The sequence below is a fragment of the Malus sylvestris genome, chromosome 1 (assembly GCF_916048215.2).
Source record: "Malus sylvestris chromosome 1, drMalSylv7.2, whole genome shotgun sequence".
In the NCBI taxonomy this organism is placed as follows: domain Eukaryota; kingdom Viridiplantae; phylum Streptophyta; class Magnoliopsida; order Rosales; family Rosaceae; genus Malus; species Malus sylvestris.
In genome coordinates this window covers 24,713,825-24,736,203 of record NC_062260.1, presented here as the reverse complement: position 1 = coordinate 24,736,203, position 22,379 = coordinate 24,713,825, and the positions used below count along the sequence as shown (strand labels likewise).

At 40.0% G+C, this 22,379-nt stretch overlaps 3 protein-coding genes across 3 annotated transcripts; 2 read left to right on the top strand and 1 right to left on the bottom strand.

Annotated features, from left to right (window-relative positions):
* The first annotated feature begins 270 nt into the window (after positions 1 to 270).
* LOC126582587 (receptor-like protein EIX1) lies at positions 271 to 8,409 on the top strand. Its single transcript, XM_050247070.1, has 2 exons — positions 271 to 455; positions 5,346 to 8,409. The coding sequence occupies exons 1-2, from the start codon at positions 271 to 273 to the stop codon at positions 8,317 to 8,319; spliced, it is 3,159 nt and encodes a 1,052-aa protein (XP_050103027.1). The 3' UTR covers positions 8,320 to 8,409.
* Positions 8,410 to 17,172: 8,763 nt separating this feature from the next.
* Positions 17,173 to 18,500, top strand: LOC126590353 (protein SRC2 homolog). The gene is made up of 2 exons (XM_050255847.1): positions 17,173 to 17,761; positions 17,852 to 18,500. Exons 1-2 carry the CDS (start codon positions 17,305 to 17,307, stop codon positions 18,442 to 18,444), a joined length of 1,050 nt encoding a protein of 349 aa, XP_050111804.1. The 5' UTR covers positions 17,173 to 17,304; the 3' UTR covers positions 18,445 to 18,500.
* Positions 18,501 to 18,779: 279 nt separating this feature from the next.
* On the bottom strand, positions 18,780 to 21,844 carry LOC126590069 (autophagy-related protein 18c-like). The gene is made up of 5 exons (XM_050255593.1): positions 21,567 to 21,844; positions 20,232 to 21,092; positions 19,800 to 20,055; positions 19,500 to 19,623; positions 18,780 to 19,012 (listed from the first exon to the last, which is right to left on the bottom strand). The coding sequence occupies exons 2-5, from the start codon at positions 20,985 to 20,987 to the stop codon at positions 18,919 to 18,921; spliced, it is 1,230 nt and encodes a 409-aa protein (XP_050111550.1). The 5' UTR covers positions 20,988 to 21,092; positions 21,567 to 21,844; the 3' UTR covers positions 18,780 to 18,918.
* Positions 21,845 to 22,379: the final 535 nt, after the last annotated feature.

Here is a 22,379-nt window from a genome sequence, read left to right as displayed (position 1 = left end):
CGACCACTCAATTTGGTCAGAGAGCACCACTTCGATGGAACGTTGATCTGTCAATTTTCAAGAAAACGAAGGCTGGTGACTTTGCCTTCCGTTAATTTCGGGGGAAGATGAAAGTCCGAAAAAAATAAAATAATCAAAGCTTTGATTATTTCTGTATGAATTTTCAACCTTTCAACATTGTCAAAGGTTCAACAAGTCTGACTGTCTGCCATTGTGTATGTATATATATACACGCGCGCGCACATCATCTACTTCATAAACTAAAACTTTATGGACATAACCATGATAGTTGTTTTACTTCTAATCAGGGCTCTAGCTATTGCAACCATTTCAATTAGTTTTGGTTCCTGCAATGAAAATCTGGGCTGGACTTCGCTTTGCAAAGAAAACGAAAAGCAATCCCTTTTGATGTTCAAGCAAGATCTCAAGGACCTGCAAATCGGCTTTCTTCGTGGGTTGATGAAGAAGATAAAGGATGATACATTCCTGATCTCTTGGGATTGTTTCCTGTTTCATCATGATTTCCAGATTTCCCTGTTTTATTAAAACATTCCCTTTATGTATTCTTTGTAGATTAATTATACTTGTAAATCAAGTCATTGTACACTATTTAAATCAATGATAATGCACCCTCTAAGGTATCGAGGGATTGAGCCAAAATACCTTCTTTTACTTTTGCTGTCTTGTCTGCCATTCCTCCTTTGAGTTATCTTTTATGGTACTCAGAGCCAGTGACTAACGTCTTTTTTTTTTCGGATTCTTCCTACTCTTCTCCATGGCTGCCTCAACCAGTTTGACTACTCCTTCCTCCGACATCTTCCCTTCTGTTTCTCATGCGATCTCCATCAAACTTGACTCTTCCAATTATCCTCTTTGGTTGGCTCAGTTGCTACTTGTTCTTCGCAGTCGTCAATTGTTGGCTTTTGTTGATGGTACTTCCATCTGCCCCTCGGCGTTCTTGTCCGACGATACCGGCAACGCCTCTTCCAAACCCAACCCCGCGTATGCTGACTGGGTTCAGAAGGACCAGCTTGTTCTTTCTTGGATCAATGGTTCTCTTGGTCACCAGGCCCTCGCCGCCACTGCTCGTCATTCCACTGCCCGTGATGTTTGGGTTGCTCTTTAGCAGCGTTTTGCTTCTACAAACCAAAGTCGCATTCTTCAACTTCGTACTGCTTTCTTCCAGACCAAACGAGGTGATTCTTCAATTTCTGACTTTCTTGATAAGATCAATGGTATTGCAGATCAATTGGCCCTTGCCGAGGCACCTGTTTCTGCTGATGACATGGTGCCGGTCGTCATGTCTAATGTCGGCCCCAAATTTGAGAACACTGTTGCTGCTGCTCAGGCCCGTGACAACCCCATTTCCCTTCCTGATCTTGAGGCTCTTCTTCTCGCTGCTGAACTCCGCCTTGCTGATCCTCCTGCTCCGCCGGACTCCAGCGTCTCGGCCCTGGTAGCCTCCCGCGGCTCTTCTGCCTCTCGTGGCCGCTCCTCTTCTGATCGCGGCGGCGATCGTGGCTCTGGCCGTTTCTCATGTGGGGGTGGTCGTCCTCAACATGATGGGTTTCGCAACAATGGTGGTGACGGCTATCGTGGCTATCGCGGTGCTGGTGGTTTCCATGACCGTCCGTTTCGCGATCGTGGTGGTGGTCGTTCTCAGCACGATGGCTCTCGCTTCCGTGGCTCCAACAATGCTTCTGGGGTTCTTGGTCCAGCCCCATCTCACGGTTCCTCCCGTCCTCGCTGCCAGATTTGCAATACTTTTGGTCATGGTGCTCTTGACTGTGCTCAACGCCTTAATTTGGCTTATGAAGGTCGTCCTCCTTCTTCCCGTCTCACTGCCTTGACTGCTCAGCACTCCCAGCCTTGGCTCATTGATTCCGGGGCCAACTCGCATATCACCAATGATCTCAATACGTTGTCTCAGTCCCGTGATTATCGTGGTGGTGATTCCGTCGGTGGTGTCGTTGGCGGTACAGGTTTGCCCATTAACCGTATTGGCTCCTCCACTCTCTCTCATAATAATATTTCTTTTAAGCTTAATGATGTTCTTCATTGTCTGGATGCTTCTACTTCTGTGTTGTCTGCTAATCGGTTTATGTTGGATAACAATTGTTATATTACATTGTTTCCTTCTTGTTTCTATATTCAGGATATGGAGACGGGGACGATTCTTTTTTCGGGCAAGAGTAGCAATGGCTTTTATCCCTTTTCCTCTTCATCACCGACTGCTTATGGTCGTGCTGCTTTTCTTGGTGTTCGTGTTGGTAGTGATGTCTGGCACTCTCGTTTAGGCCATCCATCTTCTTCCATTTTAAAATTTCTTTTTTCTAGGCATTCGAATAAGTTGCCTGTTTCTGGCAACCTCAATCTCAATACTTTTATGTGTCATTCTTGTCCCTTAGGCAAAAGTGTTAAGTTACCTTTTTCTGCATCATTGTCTGTTACTCAAGCTCATCTTGAGCTTATTCACTCCGACGTGTGGAGTGCGTCCAATAAATCTGTTAGTGGTTTCCAATATTATGTTCTTTTTGTTGATAATTTCTCTCGTTATTCTTGGATTTATCCCATGAAATTGAAATCTGAAGTCTTTAATATTTTTACTCACTTTAAGACCTTGGTTGAAAATCAATTCTCCACTAAAATTAAGATGTTTCAGTCTGATGGTGGGGGCGAATACAGTAGTCACCAATTCAAGAATTTTTTTCTTCACCATGGTATTCATCATCGTCTCTCATGCCCTCACCATCCCGAACAAAATGGTTTGGCGGAACGCAAACACCGTCACATTGTCGACACTGGACTTACTTTAATGGCCCATGCGTCGATGCCTCCTGCCTATTGGGCTGAGGCCATGCACACAGCAGTTTATCTTCTCAATCGCCTCCCCTCTAAAGTACTTGGTTTTATGTCTCCTTATCAAAAGTTGTTTCTTAAGGAACCTGATTATAGTTTTTTAAAGACCTTTGGGTGTGCATGTTTTCCCTACCTACGACCCTATAATATTAATAAACTCCAATTTCGTTCTACTAAATGTGTTTTTCTTGGTTACTCTCTCAATCATCAAGGTTATCGGTGCTTAGACATCTCTACTAACCGCATCTTTTTATCACGCCATGTTGTGTTTGATGAAGGTAATTTTCCTTTCAAGGCCATCTCTGGCTCTCTTGCCCCATCCTCCCCGGCCTCGTCTCCTCCTTCTGTTTTAGAAATCACTGGGCCTCTTCCGCATGCCCCCCGACCGTCTAGCAGCCAACCGGTGGTTGTGTCCCCCTCTTTGGAGACTCATCAATCCAGTCCATCATCCGACCCACCACAGCCGGCCCTACAGGTTTACTCCCGTGACCCTCACAGGCGGGTTCTTTCTTTTGCACAAGCAGCAACCCCATCTGTCACTCCCAGGCCCACGCCTGCTGTTGCCTCTGCAATTCAACCTGATGCGCCTCCCGAGGCTCCATCTGCTGCTGTACCACCTGCCGTGCCCTCTACTTCCCATGGTATGCTCACCAGGTCCAAAACGGCTTCTCTTAAGCCTCCTAAATATGTTTTTTCTGCTGCCATTTCTTCTTCTACCGGTCCTATTGAGCCTACTTGTTTTAGTCAGGCCAACACTTTTCCCGAATGGCGTACTGCGATGGCCAATGAATTTAATGCACTTCAACGTGCTGGTACTTGGACTCTTGTTCCTCGTACTGCTTCTATGAATATTTTGCCAAACAAATGGGTGTTTCATATTAAACAGAATTCTGATGGGTCTATTCAGCGGTATAAGGCTCGTTTGGTAGCCAATGGTTTTCATCAGCAACCCGGCCTTGATTATGGTGAAACTTTTAGTCCTGTTGTCAATCACTCTACTATTCGCTTAATTTTGGCTCTTTCAGTTCAGTTTCAATGGCCTGTTCGTCAGTTGGATATTCAGAATGCTTTTCTTCATAGCTCTTTGTCTGAGGAGGTCTATATGCACCAACCTCGTGGCTTTGTTGATCCACAGTTCCCTCATCATGTGTGCCGCCTTCGTCGTTCTTTATATGGGCTCAAGCAGGCGCCCCGTGCATGGTTCCAATGTTTTTCCACTCATTTGGAAGATTTGGGTTTTCGTCCCTCTACCGCGGATCACTCGCTTTTTACCTATATTCATGGCTCTACTCGCATTTATCTCTTAATTTATGTTGATGATATTTTGGTCACCGGGAATAATCCCTCTCATATTGTCACCCTCATTAAGAATTTGGGCATCTGTTTCTCTATGAAGGACCTTGGACCGGTTCATTATTTCTTAGGCATGGAGGTGGTCCGCACTCCATCAGGTCTCTCTCTTTCCCAACAAAAGTATGCCACTGACCTACTTCACCGCACCAAAATGCATGGTGCCAAGCCGGTTCCTACTCCTGCCGTTAGTGGGCGACGGCTCAGTCTTCAGGATGGTGACCCTCTGCCGGATCCTACTGAATACCGAAGTGTTGTCGGGGCCCTTCAATACTTGACTCTCACTCGTCCTGACATCAACTTCGCCGTCAACCAAGTCTGCCAATTTCTTCACCAGCCGACTTCTACTCATTGGGCCGCCGTCAAACGCATTCTTCGTTACCTTGTCGGCACTACTTCTCACGGTCTTACCTACACGCCTGGTTCCTTTTGTCTTACGGCATTTTCCGATGCCGATTATGCCGGGGATCCTGATGATCGGCGTTCAACCGGGGGCTATTGCTTGTATCTGGGTTCCAATCTTGTCTCATGGAGTGCCAAGAAACAAAATGGGGTCTCTCGGTCCAGCACTGAAGCCGAGTATCGTCAACTTGCAATCACCGCTGCCACTCTTTCATGGTTTCGTATGCTGTTCCGTGACCTCCAGTTTCCTCTACATTGTCCTACACTGTTCTGTGACAATATCAGTGCTATATCCCTTGCTTCCAACCCGGTGTTTCATGCCCGCTGGATTACCATTATGTTCGTGAAAAGGTTGTTCGCAAGGAGATTGATGTTCGTTATCTTTCTACTCATGATCAGATTGCTGACATCTTCACCAAGGGCCTTTCTCTTCCTCGTTTTCGACTTCTGGTTTCCAAGCTTCCTGTACTTGATTGTACTGTCAGCTTGCGGGGGCGTAAAGGATGATACATTCCTGATCTCTTGGGATTGTTTCCTGTTTCATCATGATTTCCAGATTTCCCTGTTTTATTAAAACATTCCCTTTATGTATTCTTTGTAGATTAATTATACTTGTAAATCAAGTCATTGTACACTATTTAAATCAATGATAATGCACCCTCTAAGGTATCGAGGGATTGAGCCAAAATACCTTCTTTTACTTTTGCTGTCTTGTCTGCCATTCCTCATTTGAGTTATCTTTTAGAAGATTCCGACTGTTGTACTTGGACCGGAGTTATCTGCGATGACTTAACTGGTCACATCCGCAAGCTTCATCTTGGTAATTCCAACCCTTCATTGAATTTCAACTCTTCCTTGGGTGGCAAGGTAAGTCATTCTTTGCTCAATTTAAAGCATCTCAACTACTTGGACTTAAGCAACAATGATTTTCAAGAAGCACAGGTTCCAAAGTTCTTTGGTTCTCTTAGAAGTTTAAGATATCTTAACCTCTCAAAAGCAGGATTCGCAGGAATAATTCCTCATCAGTTGGGAAATCTCTCGAGTCTACGCTACCTCTCTCTCAGTGATTACATGCTTAAGGTTGATAACCTTCAATGGATTTCTGGTCTCTCTCATTTGGAACACCTGGACATGAACTCTGTTGATCTTAGCAAAGCATCCGACTGGTTGCAAGTCACAAACATGCTCCCCTCTTTGAAAGAGTTGCATATGTTCGACTACAGACTTGATCACATTCCACCTCTGCCTTCAATTAATTTTACTTCGCTTGCCATTCTCGATCTTTCTGCAAACATGTTTGCTTCTTCGATTCCAAAATGGGTTTTCAGTCTTGAAAATCTAGTTTCTCTTTCCCTCGGTAACTGTGGTTTCCGGGGTCCAATCCCAAACTATCCACAAAACATCAGCTCTCTCAGGGAAATTGATTTCTCGTTGAACAATCTTAGTCTTCCGATACCCAAATGGCTGTTCAACCATAAAGACCTTGCTTCTTTGAATCTAGGATACAATTCTCTTGAAGGACCAATTCCACATGGTATTCTAAACATGACTGGTCTTAAAGTTCTTAATCTCGAGTCGAACCTCTTCAATTGTACTATACCTGAATGGCTGTACAGTTTTAGCAATCTCGAGTCCTTGTTTCTTTCTAACAATCACTTGCAGGGTGAAATTTCAAGCTCCGTTGGAAAATTGACATCCATTGTTAGCCTTCGGTTGGATAATAATCAGCTGGAAGGGAAAATCCCAAAGTCATTGGAAAAGCTTTGTAAGTTGATGGATCTTGATCTGTCGATGAACAACTTCACAGTTGGAAAGGTATCAGAAATCATCGACAGTTTGTCCGGTGTGTGTGCTTCAGCTAAAATGAAGTCTTTGTCGTTGAGTTATTGCAATCTTTCTGGTCATTTGACAGAGAAGATAGGAGATTTTAAAAATTTAAGCAACCTTGATCTTTCTGGTAATTCAATATCAGGTCCCGTTCCAGTGTCACTAGGGAATTTTTCATTCCTAGTAAACCTAGACATCTCTGACAATCAATTCAATGGGACACTTCCAGAAATTATTGGTCAGCTCGAATTTCTTACGAATTTGGATGTGTCATATAATTCATTAGAAGGCGTGGTGTCTGAAGTCCATTTTACTAGGCTCACAAGACTGCTGGAGTTCAATGCAAAAGGAAACTCATTCATTCTGAATACTAGTAAAAAATGGCTTCCTCCTTTTCAACTTCACCAGTTATACCTAGATTCTTGGCATTTGGGGCCTGAATTGCCTAACTGGCTTCGATCACAAACTCAAGTTTGGTCTCTAAGCTTGTCGAATACAGGGATTTCGGGTGCAATTCCAACTTGGTTTTGGAACTTATCTTCCCAATTACTTTATTTGAATATCTCTCACAATCAATTGTGTGGAGAGGTTCAAGATATGGTGGTTGGCCCTTCATTAGTGATCGACATGGGTTCTAACCGGTTCAATGGTTCATTACCTTTGGTTCCCTCCACAGTTTATATGCTAGATCTTTCCAATTCATCCTTTTCCGGATCTGTCTCCCGCTTCTTTTGTGATAGTGTGGACGAACCAAAAGAACTCTATCTTCTCAATCTTGGAAAAAATCTTCTCACCGGAAAAATTCCTGATTGTTGGATGAATTGGCAAAAGTTGGCGGTCTTAAATTTGGAAAGCAACAATTTAACTGGGTACATTCCAAGCTCCATTGGATACTTGTTCAACCTCAAATCATTGCAGTTGCTCAATAATCAACTATCCGGAGAATTACCTCTGTCCCTACAGAACTGTACCGAGTTGTCTGTTGTTGACCTTGGTGGGAATAAGTTTATCGGAAGCTTGCCAATGTGGATAGGGAAAAGCCTCTCAAATTTGATGCTTTTGAACTTCCGTTCGAACAAGCTTCATGGAGACATTCCTCATGAACTCTGTAATCTCATAAATCTCCAAATCTTGGACCTAGCGGATAACAATCTTTCAGGGACAATACCAAGATGCTTCCACAATTTTAGTGCCATGGCCACCTTGTCAAATTCAAACAGTCCGAATATTTTGTTGTTTGACATTTTTTCTTATGGGAGGTACCTAGTCGAAGCAATCCTGGTGACCAAGGGTAGAAAAGTGGAATATCGCGAAATTCTTGGATTGGTAACTAGCATGGACCTTTCGAACAACATTATATCCGGAGAGATCCCTGAGGAACTGACCAGCCTACTCCATTTACGAACACTGAACTTATCAAAAAATCTTTTGACTGGAGGAATCCCTTCAAAGGTTGGAAACTTGAGACGAATTGAATCTCTTGACTTTTCGATGAACCAGCTTGATGGAGAAATTCCTCAAAGCATGAGGAGTTTGACATTCTTGAGTCACTTAAACTTGTCCGACAACAATTTGATGGGACAGATTCCAGAAAGCACTCAGCTCCAGAGCCTTGATCCGTCCAGCTTTATCGGCAATGAACTCTGTGGTGCTCCACTTGACGATTGCAGTGCAACTCGGGTGATACCGGCAGCAGTTGAGAAAGACAGAGAATACAATTTGCTTGAAGACAAGTGGTTCTATGTTAGCTTGGGATTGGGATTCATGTTCGGTTTTTGGACTTTACTTGGTTTGTTGCTGGTTGACACGCCATTGAGCAATGTTATCTTAAGATTCCTAAATAGTATCGTAGGAAAAATTTATGGTGTAATTGTTGTATAATTTTGACACAATGCTGTTCTTTTTGCTTGGTTGTGATTTTCTCGCAAATGTTACAACGAGAATTACAATGACACAATCTATTCACTTTGATATGACCTGAAAGCATTGTTTTCAAATTTTCGTTGCACCAAGTTTCCGTTTGAACATCTATATAGAGATGTCTCGTGTATTCATCCCCATCACGTACTTGAGTCATATAAGTTATATAACATAAATTCATGGCGATGCCGATTAGAGCTGTCAAACATACTACTGATGACCAGGTTTCCAACTTTGCAACCATTCCTGAATTTTGAGTGTTGGTTTATGCAACGGAAATCTGCGCGTGGCATTGGCAAAAAACTAGCACTTACGATGTTCAAACAAGCACCTATTGTTATTTGCCAGTTCCCAGCCAGAACTCAGAAGATTAATTTGGTGATTATCCACTTTTATGATGATAACAATTCTTTCAGCTTAATCAAATAGGATGGTACTGCGAATAGTTGAGCAAGATGGAGGAGGTTACCGTTTACTTGACTTTGAAAACTAGTCGAGACTGGATTTCTACTTTCCAACTTCGGCGTTTATGGTTGGATTATTGGCATCCAGGGCCTGAATTTCCTATGTGGAATCAGACTCAAACGCAATTGGTGGTTCTAATCCTACCCAATACAGGAATTTCAGATATCATTCCGACTTGGTTTTGGAACATATCTTCGCAGTTGCATACTGTAAACCTCTCTTACAACCAATTTCCTATGTGGATTAGACGCTGTTGTAAACTGAAATAGAAAGGAACAAAGTTACCCAAAACATGTAAAAGTCTTGAGTGGTGAATGATTCTTGGGATGAGTTGCGGACTAAGTTGTTCTCTTTAAGACGTATTGCATCTCTGCCTAAAGTGTGCAAGCAGTTCACAAACATCATGTCGTCCCAAGGATAAAACAGCCCAGAATCTTCTTCTGATAAAATTCTTCCTTGCACATCGGAAGAACCTTCGAACTTACACATTTTCGATATGTTGCTTTTTAAATCAATATATGTAAAAAATTCTTCATCTACTTTCTGCAAAATCGCATAACATACCTAACAATTTTTTTTTATATATAAGAAAATAGACGTTGGGGGTGCTAATTATTATGAGGATGCAAAATCGTAGGAAATTAACAGGAATATTCAAAAAACGGACGAGACCAAACCGTACAAATCACAACGGACAAAGTTATGTATATGGACTTGATCTTGGAATCCCACCTTTAACAACAGTTTACGTTTTATATTTAATGTTTGTAATAAACCAAAAAATAAATATATTTTAAATAAAAACATATTTACTCCAACAATCCCCCACTTGTTTTTGTTTAAAAATCGTTAATCAAGCAACATATTATAAAGCTATGCATAAGTAAAGGTGTTTCTCAACTTGAACCTGTACATAGTGTTAGTGATCCAGATTATACTAGAGTAACTTATAGTTTTGAACTTTATCTCTGACAACACCACAAACATAACTTTAATAAGGTGAAGTTCAAAAAGCCAACACATTACGGCCATGTGCTTGTATCCCAGTATAGTGAACGCTTTAGAAACTTGTCCAAGATTTCATAGGAAGCAGCCTCACTTCCACATTCACATAGGTAAGACTATCAAGGATATTCATGTAGCTAGATATCCCACTCAACATAGAGTATAGACCTTACTAAGAGAAAAATTCTCAACCTAAAAACGCTTCAGGATGCCATGCTTCTTAGGGATGGACATGGAATAATATTCCAAATTAAAATTAGCAAGACTTCACTCATATCACTTGTGACTTGTTATTACCATTTGAACCTATTTCTTGGGATCTCCAGTCTATAGGTTGGGTTGCTATCACAAATGACTCAATTTTCTACGGGCTTTAGTCTCATCCCTTTCGAGGTTTTCCAAACATTTTCTCGTGCTAGTCCTTTCATCAAGGGATCAGCCAAGTTTTCTTCAGACCGTATATGATCCACTCTTACAGCTCATTTTGAGAGGTAATCTCTTATAATGTTGTGCTTACGGCGTATTTGTTGCATTTTCCCATTATAATAACGGTTTTGCACTTTAGCTATTGCCGCTGTGCTATCACAATGGATCAAAACTGTTGGAATCGGTTTCTCCTATAAAGGGGTATCTGACAGTAGGTTTCTTAACCATCATGCTTCTTCGCTTGCCGTAGCTAGCCCTATTAATTCTGATTCCATAGTAGACTGAGCCAAGATAGTCTGTTTCTTCAACTTCCATGACACAGCCACGCCACCAATACTAAAAATATATCCACTAGTGGCTTTAGAGTCATCTGAAAGGGTATTCCAATCAGCGTCGCTGTAACCTTCTAGGACAGCGGGAAACTTCTCATAGTGTAATCTGAAATTCATCATTCTTTTAAGGTATCTCATAAGCCTCTCTATAGCATGCGAATGCTCCAAACTGGGTCTGCTCGTAAACCTACATCATAAGATATATCATGCCTAGTGCAATCAGTAGCATAACGAAAACTACCAATAATGCTCGCATACTCAGATTGTTTAACACTGTCAGCAGTGTTCTTGAACAATTTTACACTAGGATCATAAGGAGTACATGCTGGTTTACAATCAAGTATTACACTAGCTTCACCCAAGTCTTTCATATCAAGTATTACACTAGCTTCACCTAAGTCTTTCATATCAAAATTAGCACATAACAAAGTTTTGACATTATTTACAACGTAAATATTCGAACAAAAAATAAGCAGATCATCCACATATAGGCATATTATAGTGCATATATTATTTTCAGACTTATAATAGATGCATTTATCACTTTCATTTATTTTAAATCCATTTGAAGTAACCAAACTATCAAATTTTGCATGCCATTGTTTAGGAGCTTGTTTCAATCCATAAAGTGACTTATCTAACTTGCAAACTTTATTTTCTTGTCCTGAAATAATAAAACCCTCTGGTTGATCCATATATATTTCTTCCTCTAATTCACCATTTAAGAAAGCTGTTTTAACATCCATTTGGTGCACAACAAGATCATGAATAGAAGCTAAAGCAAACAATACACGAATAGAAGTTATTCTAGTCACAGGTGAATAAGTATCAAAGAAATCTATATTTTATCTTTGTCTATAGCCTTTGGCAACAAGTCAGGCTTTAAAATTTTCAACTGAACAGTCAAGTTTTAATTTTCTTTTATGAATCCATTTGCAACCAGGTGGAAGATCCACCAAGTGCAAGTTTGATGTGACTCTTGGGAATCCATTTCATCATTTGTAGCTTCTTGCCACAAATCTGCATCTAAAGAAGTTAAAGCTTCTTGAATTGTATTAGGATCTTCTTGTAAGTTATATACATGGAAATCCGGGCCAAAATCTTTAGCTATTCGAGCTCTTTTACTTTTCCTAGGTTCTAATGCAGATTGACTATGTTCTACAACAGTAGGTTCATAAATTTTAGAAGAATTAGAACCCCCACTATTTCGAAGATTAAAAGGAAATTTATTCTCATAAAAATTAGCATTAAGTGACTCAATTATGACATGGTTTTTCAAATCATAAAATCTATATGCTTTGTTATTACATGCATAATCAATAAAAACACATTCATATGCTCTACTAGCCAATTTCGATCTTTTTGGATCAGGTTTACGAACATAAGCTAAACAACCCCAAGTTCTGAAATACAACACATTTGATTTCTTATTTTTCCAAATTTCATAAGGAGAAATATTTGTTTTTGAGTTAGGGATTCTATTTAACACATAACATACAGTCAACACAATTTCACCCCACCAATAAGAAGCAGCTCCAGAACTAAGCAAAGTAGCAACAGTCAATTCACAAAGAGTTTGATTTTTTCTTTCTGCTTTACCATTCATTTCAGGAGAATAAGGAGCAGTAGTTTCATGAATAATTCCATGAGACTTAAACAAATTAACAAATTCAGTAGATTCATATCCTTGTCCTCTATCATTACGAAATCTTTTAATCTTACGATTAAATTGATTTTCAACTTCAGTCAAGAAAGTTTTGAACATGTCAATAGCTTCACTTTTATTTTGCATAAGATAGACAAAACAGTAATTCGAACAATCATCAATAAAGGTAATAAAATAACATTTTCCATTTCTAGTTAGCACTCTATCAAATTCGCTTATATAAGAATGAATTAAATCAAGTGGTTCAGATTCTCTATTGACAGATTTATGTGAAGTTCTAGTGATTTTAGCTTGACTACAATATTCACATTTTTCAAAATCATTCAATGATAAGTTAGGTAAAAAACCTAAGTTACTCATGTTCTTAACCAAGCGTTTGTTAACATGACAAAGTCTAGCATGCCAAGTATTAAAAGAAGACAACATGTACGTAGAAGTAGATATTTCATCAACATTTAATTTAAACATCCCATCAGTAGCATATCCCTTTCCCACAAAAACCCCATTTTTAGTGAGAGTATACGTATCTGCTCCAATGGTTTGAGTGAATCCAGCCTTGTTGAGAAGAAAGCCTAAGACCAGATTCTTCATTATCGCTGGAGCGTGCATCACATCTTTTAGTATCATGGTTTTTCCAGAGGTGAACTTCAACCCCACCTCTCCAATACCAGCAACATCTGTTGAATGCAAATCACCCAACAACACCTTCTTCCCTCAGCCACATAATAAGTCTTGAAAAGGGAACGATCATAGCAAACATGGCGAGAAGCACCAGTGTCCACCCAGCATCCCTCGGATCCATCAACTACGTTGATTTCTAATATCATTGCAATCAGTTGCTTTTCAACAAGATTTGCCTGAAAACAGAGTTTTCCTTATAATGCATGGCAGATTGAATACGTCTTAAAATTGTTATAAATTGAAATAGAAAGGAACGAAGTTACCCAAAAAATGTAGAAGCCTTGAGTAGTGAATGATTTTTGGGATGAGTCGCGGATTAAGTCGCTCTCTTTAAGACGTTTCGCGGCTCTGCCCAAAGTGTGCAAGCAGTTTACAAACATTACGTTGTCCCCAGGATAAAACAGCCCAGAACCTTGTTCTGATAAGATTTTTCCTTGCACACCGGAAGAACCTTTGAACTTACACCTTTTCGATATGTTGCTTTTTAAATCAATATATGTAAAAAATTCTTCATCTACTTTCTGCAAAATCGTATAAGATACCTAACAATTTTTTTGTTTTATATATAATATATAGGGTAAAAGACTGTTTACTACCCTCATGTTTCGTGGTTTTCAACATTTAGTACATCAAGTTTTTTTCGTCTCAGATTCATACCTAAAGTGTAAATTTTGGGACAATCTCATACATCCGTTAGTCAAACTGTTAAGTCTCCTGTTAACTGTGACGTGTCGCACTGACTGGGTGCCACGTGTCATCCACGTTTTTTTTTCTCTTTTTTCTTTCTTTTCTTTTCTTCTTCCTCCTCTGACTGCAACTTTTTTTTTTCTTCCTCCTTCTCCTTCTTCCTTCCTCCTTCTTCCTTTCCCTTCTTCGTTCTTCTTCTTCTTCCTCTGAATCTGGGGGAAGATGAAAGCTTTTTCTTTTTCTTTTTTTTTTAAGGAAGAAGAAGAAGAAGAAGAATAAGAAGGAGGAAGGAAGAAGGAGGAAGAAGGGGAAGGAAGAAGGAGAAGAAGGAGGAAAAAAAAGAAGTTGCAGTCGGAGGAAGAAGAAGAAGGAGAAGGAGGAAGAAGAAGAAAGAAAAAAAAAAAACTTCCCCAGATTTTGGAGGAAGAAGAAGAAGAAGGAAAAGGAGAAGGAGAAGGAAGAAGAAGGAAGAAGGGGAAGGAAGAAGGAGAAGGAGGAAGAAAAAAAAAATTGCGGTCAGAGGAAGAAGAAGAAGAAGAAGGAAGAAGAAAAGAAAAGAAAAAAAAAAACGTGGATGACACGTGGCGCCCAGTCAGTGCGCCATGTCATAGTTAACGGGAGACTTAACAGTTTGACTAACGGATGTATGAGACTATCCCAAAATTTACACTTTAGGTATGAATCTGAGACGAAAAAAACTTGATGTACTAAATGTTGAAAACCACAAAACATGAGGGTAGTAAACAGTCTTTTACCCTAATATATATATATATATATATATATATATATATATATAAGAAAATAGAGGTTGGGGGTGCTAATTATTATGTGGATGCAAAACCGTAGGAAATTAAAAGGAATATTAAAAGACGGACGAGACCAAACCGTACAAATCACAACGGACAAAGTTATGTATATAGACTTGATCTTGGAATCCCACCTTTAATAACAGTTTACGTTTTATATTTAATGTTTGTAATAAATCAAAAAATAAATATATTTTAAATAAAAACATATTTACTCCAACAGACGCTCGAATAAGAAAAAAACTTTCCATTACTAGTTGCAGAATACTCACAAGTAGAGACATCTATATTAGGGGTGGGTTCAAAAAACCGAAAACCGAAAAAAACCGAAAACCAAACCGGACCGAGGCCGAAAAAAACCGAACCGAAAAAAAAACCGAACCGAAACTGTCAAACCGAACCAAACCGAATCTGGTCAGTTCGGTTTCGGTTTTTGAGGTTCGGAAACCGAACCGAACCGAACCGAACCGATATAAATATTTATTTATTTATTTTCAATATTATAAATATTTTAGTCATACAATCATAACAAAACATAACTCGTTGCCAAGTTGGTTTCTGTGAAGCTTTTCAAACTGCAAGGCATGGGTTCGAACCCTCATGCCTTTAGGATTTTAGAGAATTTTTTAAATTTTTTTGGAGAAATCTACAAAACCCTTTTAACCCTAGCCAGCCACAGCAGCCACACCTTTTATTTTTTTTCATTCTTCTCTTCTCTCTCTCGTGTTAAATTCTTTAACCCTAGGCAGCCACAGCCGCCGCAACACCCTTTAACCCAGTAACCCTCTCTCTCGGTCTTCAACTTCAATCACTCTCTGTGAGAAAATCTTCAAGACCAAGTGCGCTCAGTGCCATACCGTCGACTCGTCGAGAAAGGCACCGGTCACAAGCAGGGTAATTTCATCTTCTCTCCCTTCACTGAACCTTGTTTTTCCTTTTATTTTTTAGCTTTTGATTTCGATGATTTATTGATTTTTGTTTGGATCTGTTTGGATCTGACAATTATAATCCCTTTTTTGCATTTGGTTTTTGGATTTGTGTATTTGGATATTTGTTTCAATTGTTATTTGGATTACTGATTCGATCTCTGCTACGTGCCTCTTTCGAGGTCGTTCCCGTCATCTCACGTCGTCTCGCCCCCAGCTCCGTCTACCGCAGCCCCCAACTCTACCGGAAACTAGTTGAATAATAAGTGTTTCCGTTTACTGAAGATATTGTGTAACGCAGAGTGCAAAGACGAATCTTAATGTGGAGTAAGTTTTATTTTCGATAGCAAGAGACATAAAGCAACGGCTTGCAGATACCGACACTAGGGCTGAGGTATTTCATTTGCTTTCCTGGTTTTGTATTAAAAAGATACAATCTAAATTTATTTTTTCGAAACTCGCTTGTTCAAGGATTTGAATGACTTTGGTTTTGTTCCAGCGTTGTAGGTTTGGCTGAGTCAAATGGTTATATATACATTGAGGCAAATGGTGGTCTAAATTAGCAGAGGACTTCAGTAAGTTTGACTCCTCGTCTTGTTGATCAGTGGATGAATTTCTGTATGACACAGTTATACATACAAATGTCCTTGGCCTTTTGTTTAAGTTCTAAAAGGGTAGGTGGGGGTGAAGTTGGTTGGTTCTATTATATGTTTCAGTCTGTTTGAACACTGGAAATAATGTTTTTATTGTCATAAAGGTGCAAAATTTGTGATTGTTAATTCATAAGCTGAAGGAAAATTATGTTTGTTTGTGCTCAGGGGTCGTCAAAGGCAGGAAATCGTGATTGGATATCGCGATTCATGGTCTTCACCTCTGGTGTTTGTTGGATTGCTGGTTCATGGTCGCCGGAGCTTGCTTCGAAGGCAGCAAGGGAACTAAGCAGCTAGGCAGCTAGGCTTTCAGTTTTTTTCTTTCTTTTTCGGGCACAAACAGTTCTTTTTGGGTTGTTGTGCTGGCCCATTTTTTTGTTTGTGTTTAGTTGTGGGCTTTTGATATGTATGTAAGTTTAATGAAAGTTTACATTTTATAAAAAAAATAAAAAATAAAAAATAACCGAACCGGACCGAAACCGAACCGAAAAAAACCGAAAAAAAATTGAACCGAACCGAACCGAACCGAAATTTCGGTTCGGTTTCGGTTTTGGCAAAAAACCGAACCGTTTCAAACCGAACCCAGCCCTAATCTATATGAGACTAATAGTCTCATTGTTACAGATAGCCTTCAAAGTCATATTTGTTGGATTTTTTAGGATATGAGTTAGAGTGGGGCAATCCGTTAGGTGTGAGATTTAATCACAAAAGGCCTCGAGATAATTATATTTAAACCCATTATTTTCTTTTGCACCCACCGATGTGGGATTCCAACACTCCCCCTCACGTGTAACCCCATTTAGTGGTTCACACGTGAAGATCCACACATCAACAATTGAATCTCAGAGATCAGCTCTATATTAAGAGTCCAGACTTGTTTTCAATGGAACTCAGAGGCCGGCTCTCTATTAAGAGTCCTAGCTTGTTTCCTTTTTGGTGACAAGCTCATTGGCTTGCACAGGCCCAAACATGGCTCTGATATCATGTTGGATTTTTGGATTGGTGGGTCCGTTGAGTCCTACTCTAACAATACCAATATTATTTCTAACTTTATCACATGCCCAATTCGTCATGTGTGCTTTTTTATTGTTAATTACCGATTCCTGCCCATCTGTGAAGCACTTTTGGCTGGGAAAAGAAGTTTGACAAAAGGGGTTATCGTTACCCCACAATGTCGGTACGGTATAAAAGTTATCTCACCTCCAAAGTAAAGTAGCAGTTTAGATAATGCTAAACAGCTTCCCTTCTTTTTCTTCAAGAAAGTTGTCTCTCAGCTCCTCCCTTTCCTTCAACTAGCCTGGCATGGGGAAGCTCTGGGTTGAAGTGTGCTTGATATCCGCCCGAGGGCTCAGGCGTTCGTCTTCGTTGTGGAAGCTCCAGTGGTATGCTGTTGGGTGGACTAATCCGAATAACAAGTACTGCACCAAGATTGATGCTTCTGGAAATGAGAATCCGGTGTGGAGAACCAAGTTTGCTACCTTGATTGAGGGCTCGGAGGCGGACTTGCAGGATCTGGCGCTGCACGTTGAGGTGTACAGCAGAGAGCCTATCTTCCTCCGGGAAAAGCTTCAGGGGACGGCGACTATTGTCCTGAGAGAGTTTCTGGCTAAGCATAACAAGAACTCTGAGGCTCCGAGGCATGGAGCTGAAGAAGTTGGGAGCTACCAGTTGCGGAAAAAGAATTCCAACAAACCTCAAGGGTTCGTCGATGTCTCAATACGTATTTCTGAGGATATGGAAGCTCGAAGCTCGTACACAGGTATTCATAATTCATTGAAAAACTTCGAAAGATCTTGTATAAATTGAGTTTCGAATGTGATGTGGTTATCGACTTCAATTCTGTTTTTAGGCAGTGAAGGAGGACCTATGGATAACAGCATTACTATCACCTTGGCTACCGGAGACGGATCTGCACCAGCGATACGACCTGTAGCTCGACAACAAAGGCCGGAAGATCAATTCCGTATCAACTCCCCATATGCACAACCAATGCCCTTCCCTCCAAACTATTCCAATCCATCCGCAGTCGGACCAAGTTACCCACCAGCCAGCGCAACAAGTTACCCGCCCGCAGGCGGACCAAACTACCTGCCAGCAAACAGACCAAGCTACCCCCCAGCAGGGGGACCAAGCTACCCACCAGCAGGCGGGCCGAGCTATCAGCCGCCTAGAACTCCATCACCGCCTCCCCCGCCTTCTAATGTTGGCTACATACCTACTTTTATCCCGAGAACAGACCGAATGCAGGAGACATATATCAATATGCCAGCATCTGGAGCACCACCTGGTCGTAGAGGAGCAGCTGGTGTTGGAATGGGAATCGGAGCTGGAGCGCTGGCGGCTGGTGCTGTGATCTTTGGTGATGACTTCATGTCAGGATTCGATGTTCCTTCTGGCTTACAAGATGCTAGTCTTACCATATCAACTGATCCTCCTTTCTGACCATGATTGTAATTAGCATCAGATTATGAAATGAACATTTGTTGGTTGCTTTTTAATTACAACTATTAAACATCCAAACAGAGATCTGTAATGGAAGGGGTTTTACAGATATTGTATTATTCTTCAATATACAAGGATTTCCCATACAACCATTGTATTGGACTGAGATTTTTCAAGCCAGAACTTGGAACATTTGGACAAAATGCACGATCAAGATTGTTCGAGAAACCAGATTGTTTCGGTTTCAATGTATTGTGCCGTTTCTGAAGCTGAAACAACACTGTTATGATTGATAATCCTAGCAATTTATGGGACAGGTTTTGCTTCTGGCAATGTAGCTTTAAAGATTGCTTTATTTTACGAGATGCGGTGAAAAGGAACATAACTCTTCCAAATATTTACATCCAACAGAGATTCCGAATCAATATTTACATGGGATGAAAGAATGTATGGTTGAATGAATCATTCGAAATTCTATCTTGGCCTGCTTTCGGTTTTTAGAAAGCGTACATATTCCTGCTGCACCATCTCACCTCCATTCACTGGATCAAAACTGCATTTGTAGAAACTGATAAACCAGAAGAAGAAAAAAAATCAGTGAAGCAGGGGTGGGAGACAAATAAAAAAGGTCGTACCCAGTGCACAAGGCTCCCGCTTTACGCAGGGTCTGGGAGAGGTGAATGTCGGCTAGCCTTACCCCCATTTATGGAGAGGCTGCTCCCAAGTCTCGAACCCGAGACCTATCGCTCATGGGCGAATGCACTTGTCATCGCACCAAGTGAAGAAAACACTTAAGGGGACAAATGAATTGGTAAAAAAAAAAGGGGACAACTTAAGGGGGGTCGATTTTAAGTAATCTTCATTACGAAACAAAAACTACTTATAATTTCAATCACAGACCTAGATGAACTGTTGAGGAATAACTTATAATTTCAATCATGGGCCTAGATGAACCGTTGAGGAATAATTACTCGAATATTTCAACTATTTTAGGCCAGCGGAAAATGCAAGGACAAATAGAAACACATACATGCACACACAAAGAGAGAGCATACCTCCCATCCATGCCAACAATGATGACACTGTTTTGAGAACCAAATGCGGTAATGAATTGAGTGTCTTCTGGCAAGTGGAACTGAGCAAATGACCATTCGGAGCTAAAATATTTTGGTAAAACCCCTGCAATTGTCCAAAAGATTAGTTTTAGAAGAAAACACTTAAAACCGTTCAAGGGCAAGAAGTTACGGAGAAATCCAAACCAAAGTCCCTTACACACTTTAACACGTAGACACGTAGTATCCAAGCAGATGACACATGGTAGTCTTGAAAATAAATTTTGAGCACAATTTTATTACCTCTCATGAAAGACAATGATGAACTAGAATTGGCACCAGTGTTCGGAGAAATAAGAGGATCCGGGGAATTTGAAGAGTTCTGCTGAAACATTGCCGGCCCTTGAGCAGAATTATGAGCGGATAAATCCTCCCCGAGTACTCTAACTCTGAGGCTGAATATATGCAAGGTACCCTTGTCACTTGATGCTGCCAACCACTGGACATTTGGGGAGAGAGCAATACTGTAAATTTCTGCTCTATCCACTCCTCTGCGTACCTACAGAAAGGCAATAGACTAATATATAAATACAAATGAACTTTGTTCTTCTATTCGGTAATTCACAGCATGCTAGTTTAAAAAATTCATTTTGTCATACAGAATCTGAACCCATTCATCATAAACTTGAAGAACAACCATAACATATTACTAAAAGTTCACATGCAATATGCTACCTCTTGTAAATGAGTCCCATCCATTGTGTTGAATATTCTTATCAAAGTACCCTTATTACTAGCAGTTGCAAGAAGCAGCCCGTCCATTGTCAGGGAGAAGCATGCAATATGAGAATCATGAGCATTGATTAACTTCGTCACGTTCAGCCCAAAATGCTCAATTCGAACTTGTCCTCGTTGAAGGCCTGGGCAGGCCAGCACAGATGTATTTGGATGGTGTGAAAGGCAGCACAATCCCCTAGGATTTGCTACAGTCTCAATCTGATGCAGCAGCTTCAGATCCATAAAGTTATAAGCATATATCTTGTGCTCAAGAACAACTACTATGCGATCGCGCCTTAACTTTACTGCACAAACCTCAGACCTGAATGAAAATTCACCAATACATCGGCTCTGATGATCATTCCAAATCATAACCTTGTTAGGTGGATATTGTGAATTGTCCCCGCTACCAACAAGTACAAGAATGTTGCATCGGAATAGCATCTCCACAATTTTGAATCCCCCACTTTTCAAATCACGTCTAAAAGTTTCTTTGAAAGGCTCGCAGTTGTAGATGCGAAATCCATTGCTTGTGCCGGCAGAGAAGCAACCGTTGTCTTGATTCCAAAACACAGAGAGCAACTCCGTTTCACTGTCATTAGTGTCTGGTTCAAGCGGGCTAAAAGAACCAGAAGCCCCAGAATCCGGTGATTCGTGCATGGCAAGCCTTGCAGGTGAATGTATTCCTCGAGATGTTGACACTGTTGAACTCATGTCGGAATCAGGCTCACTTACAAGTTACAACCCACTTCCACAATCAAAAATCATGCGACACGACAGATAACCCCGAATCAAAGATGGATAACCACAATATCAACTCTGCCATTCCAATAAAAAAAAATAAAAAATTCAATGCTAAATTCTTCAAATACAAGAAAAGCAGTTTATATCAGTTACTAAAGCTGAGAGGAGATGACCAATTACTCATCAGGAGCAACAATGTCAAACAGAAAGTATAAAAACTGAATAACAATATCAAATCAACATTGTGAAGAATGCTAAATCCAACTAATTCGAAACAAAAAGTAACCCGAAAGAGATAAAACTTACAAATTCTATATAAATTATCATCCTTTAAAGAAAATATCCAATACCCATTACCAGATTAAACTAATTGGATTTAAAACCTAGCAGATCACCAATAAATTAAGCACATTTCGCAATAAATTATCCATCTTTTCACAGTAAAAGCAATGAGAAGATCATGATCAAGTAAATCTGGACAGCTTTATTTTCAGATAGGATCATATTCCAGCAATCAATAACCAAAATTACGAATTTTCACAAACTTACAGTTGCTACATCGTCAGTGATCAGCAAAAAATTGAATCTTTCTTGGAGCCGCAGATGTTCTATAAACAAAAAATGACTAATCGAATTAATTAATTATATGCATGGGAGAAAGAGAGAGGAGGGGAGTGGAGGAGAACAGCAGGAAGGAGACGAAATTAGATTCATAGTTTGAGAGTCGATTGCTGAATTTCGATCTGAAACTGGCACCAGACGAGGCGAGAGGAGACGACAAGGAGACGTCTGTTTTTCCCTTTTTTATTTTATTTTCGATTTTCTCTTTTTATTTCCTTTCCCCTCTCTATTTAGTTTTAATTTTTTAAGGTTTGTTTTAGCCGAAATAGTCATGCGATTGTTATAACTCTTCATTTAGGTCATTAAGATTTAAAATCAACAAATGTGATCATGAGATTGTTCATCGTCAATCATTTTGGTTTTTTAGTGAAAAATCTCAGTTAAATTGAAAAAAACCACCAATTCAAGTGAAAATGTTGATTTGACAAAAATACCCTCAATTGAATGGAGATTTTTTATGGCATGACCAAAATAGTTGACGGTTGGCAATCTCAAAGATCAAAGTGAAAAGTTATGACAATCTCAATAACCATTTTAGATTAAAAACTTTTTTTTATTGAAAATTAGCCCAATTAGGTGTTTTGGTCTTTGAACTGATATTTATAAGGTTCTTTCTCGTCTCAATTAGTCACAATATTTACATGTATTTTGTATCATCATTATTTGAGGGCCATAATAGTTCATATGAATATATGTATTAAGAATGAGTATCCTCTTCGGATCCTCTTTGTAAGAATTATG

Bases quoted from the DNA above. Each gene is read 5' to 3' on its own strand.
- LOC126590353 (XM_050255847.1), top strand. From the start codon at position 17,305: ATGGGGAAGCTCTGGGTTGAAGTGTGCTTGATATCCGCCCGAGGGCTC. The intron at 17,762-17,851 runs GTATTCATAATT...TTCTGTTTTTAG, and splicing joins AGCTCGAAGCTCGTACACAG to GCAGTGAAGGAGGACCTATG.
- LOC126582587 (XM_050247070.1), top strand. From the start codon at position 271: ATGGACATAACCATGATAGTTGTTTTACTTCTAATCAGGGCTCTAGCT. The intron at 456-5,345 runs GTTGATGAAGAA...TCCTCATTTGAG, and splicing joins CAAATCGGCTTTCTTCGTGG to TTATCTTTTAGAAGATTCCG.
- LOC126590069 (XM_050255593.1), bottom strand. From the start codon at position 20,987: ATGAGTTCAACAGTGTCAACATCTCGAGGAATACATTCACCTGCAAGG. The intron at 19,624-19,799 runs GTAATAAAATTG...GGACAATTGCAG, and splicing joins ATCATTGTCTTTCATGAGAG to GGGTTTTACCAAAATATTTT. The intron at 19,013-19,499 runs GTATGCTCTCTC...CTGGTTTATCAG, and splicing joins ATTGTTGGCATGGATGGGAG to TTTCTACAAATGCAGTTTTG.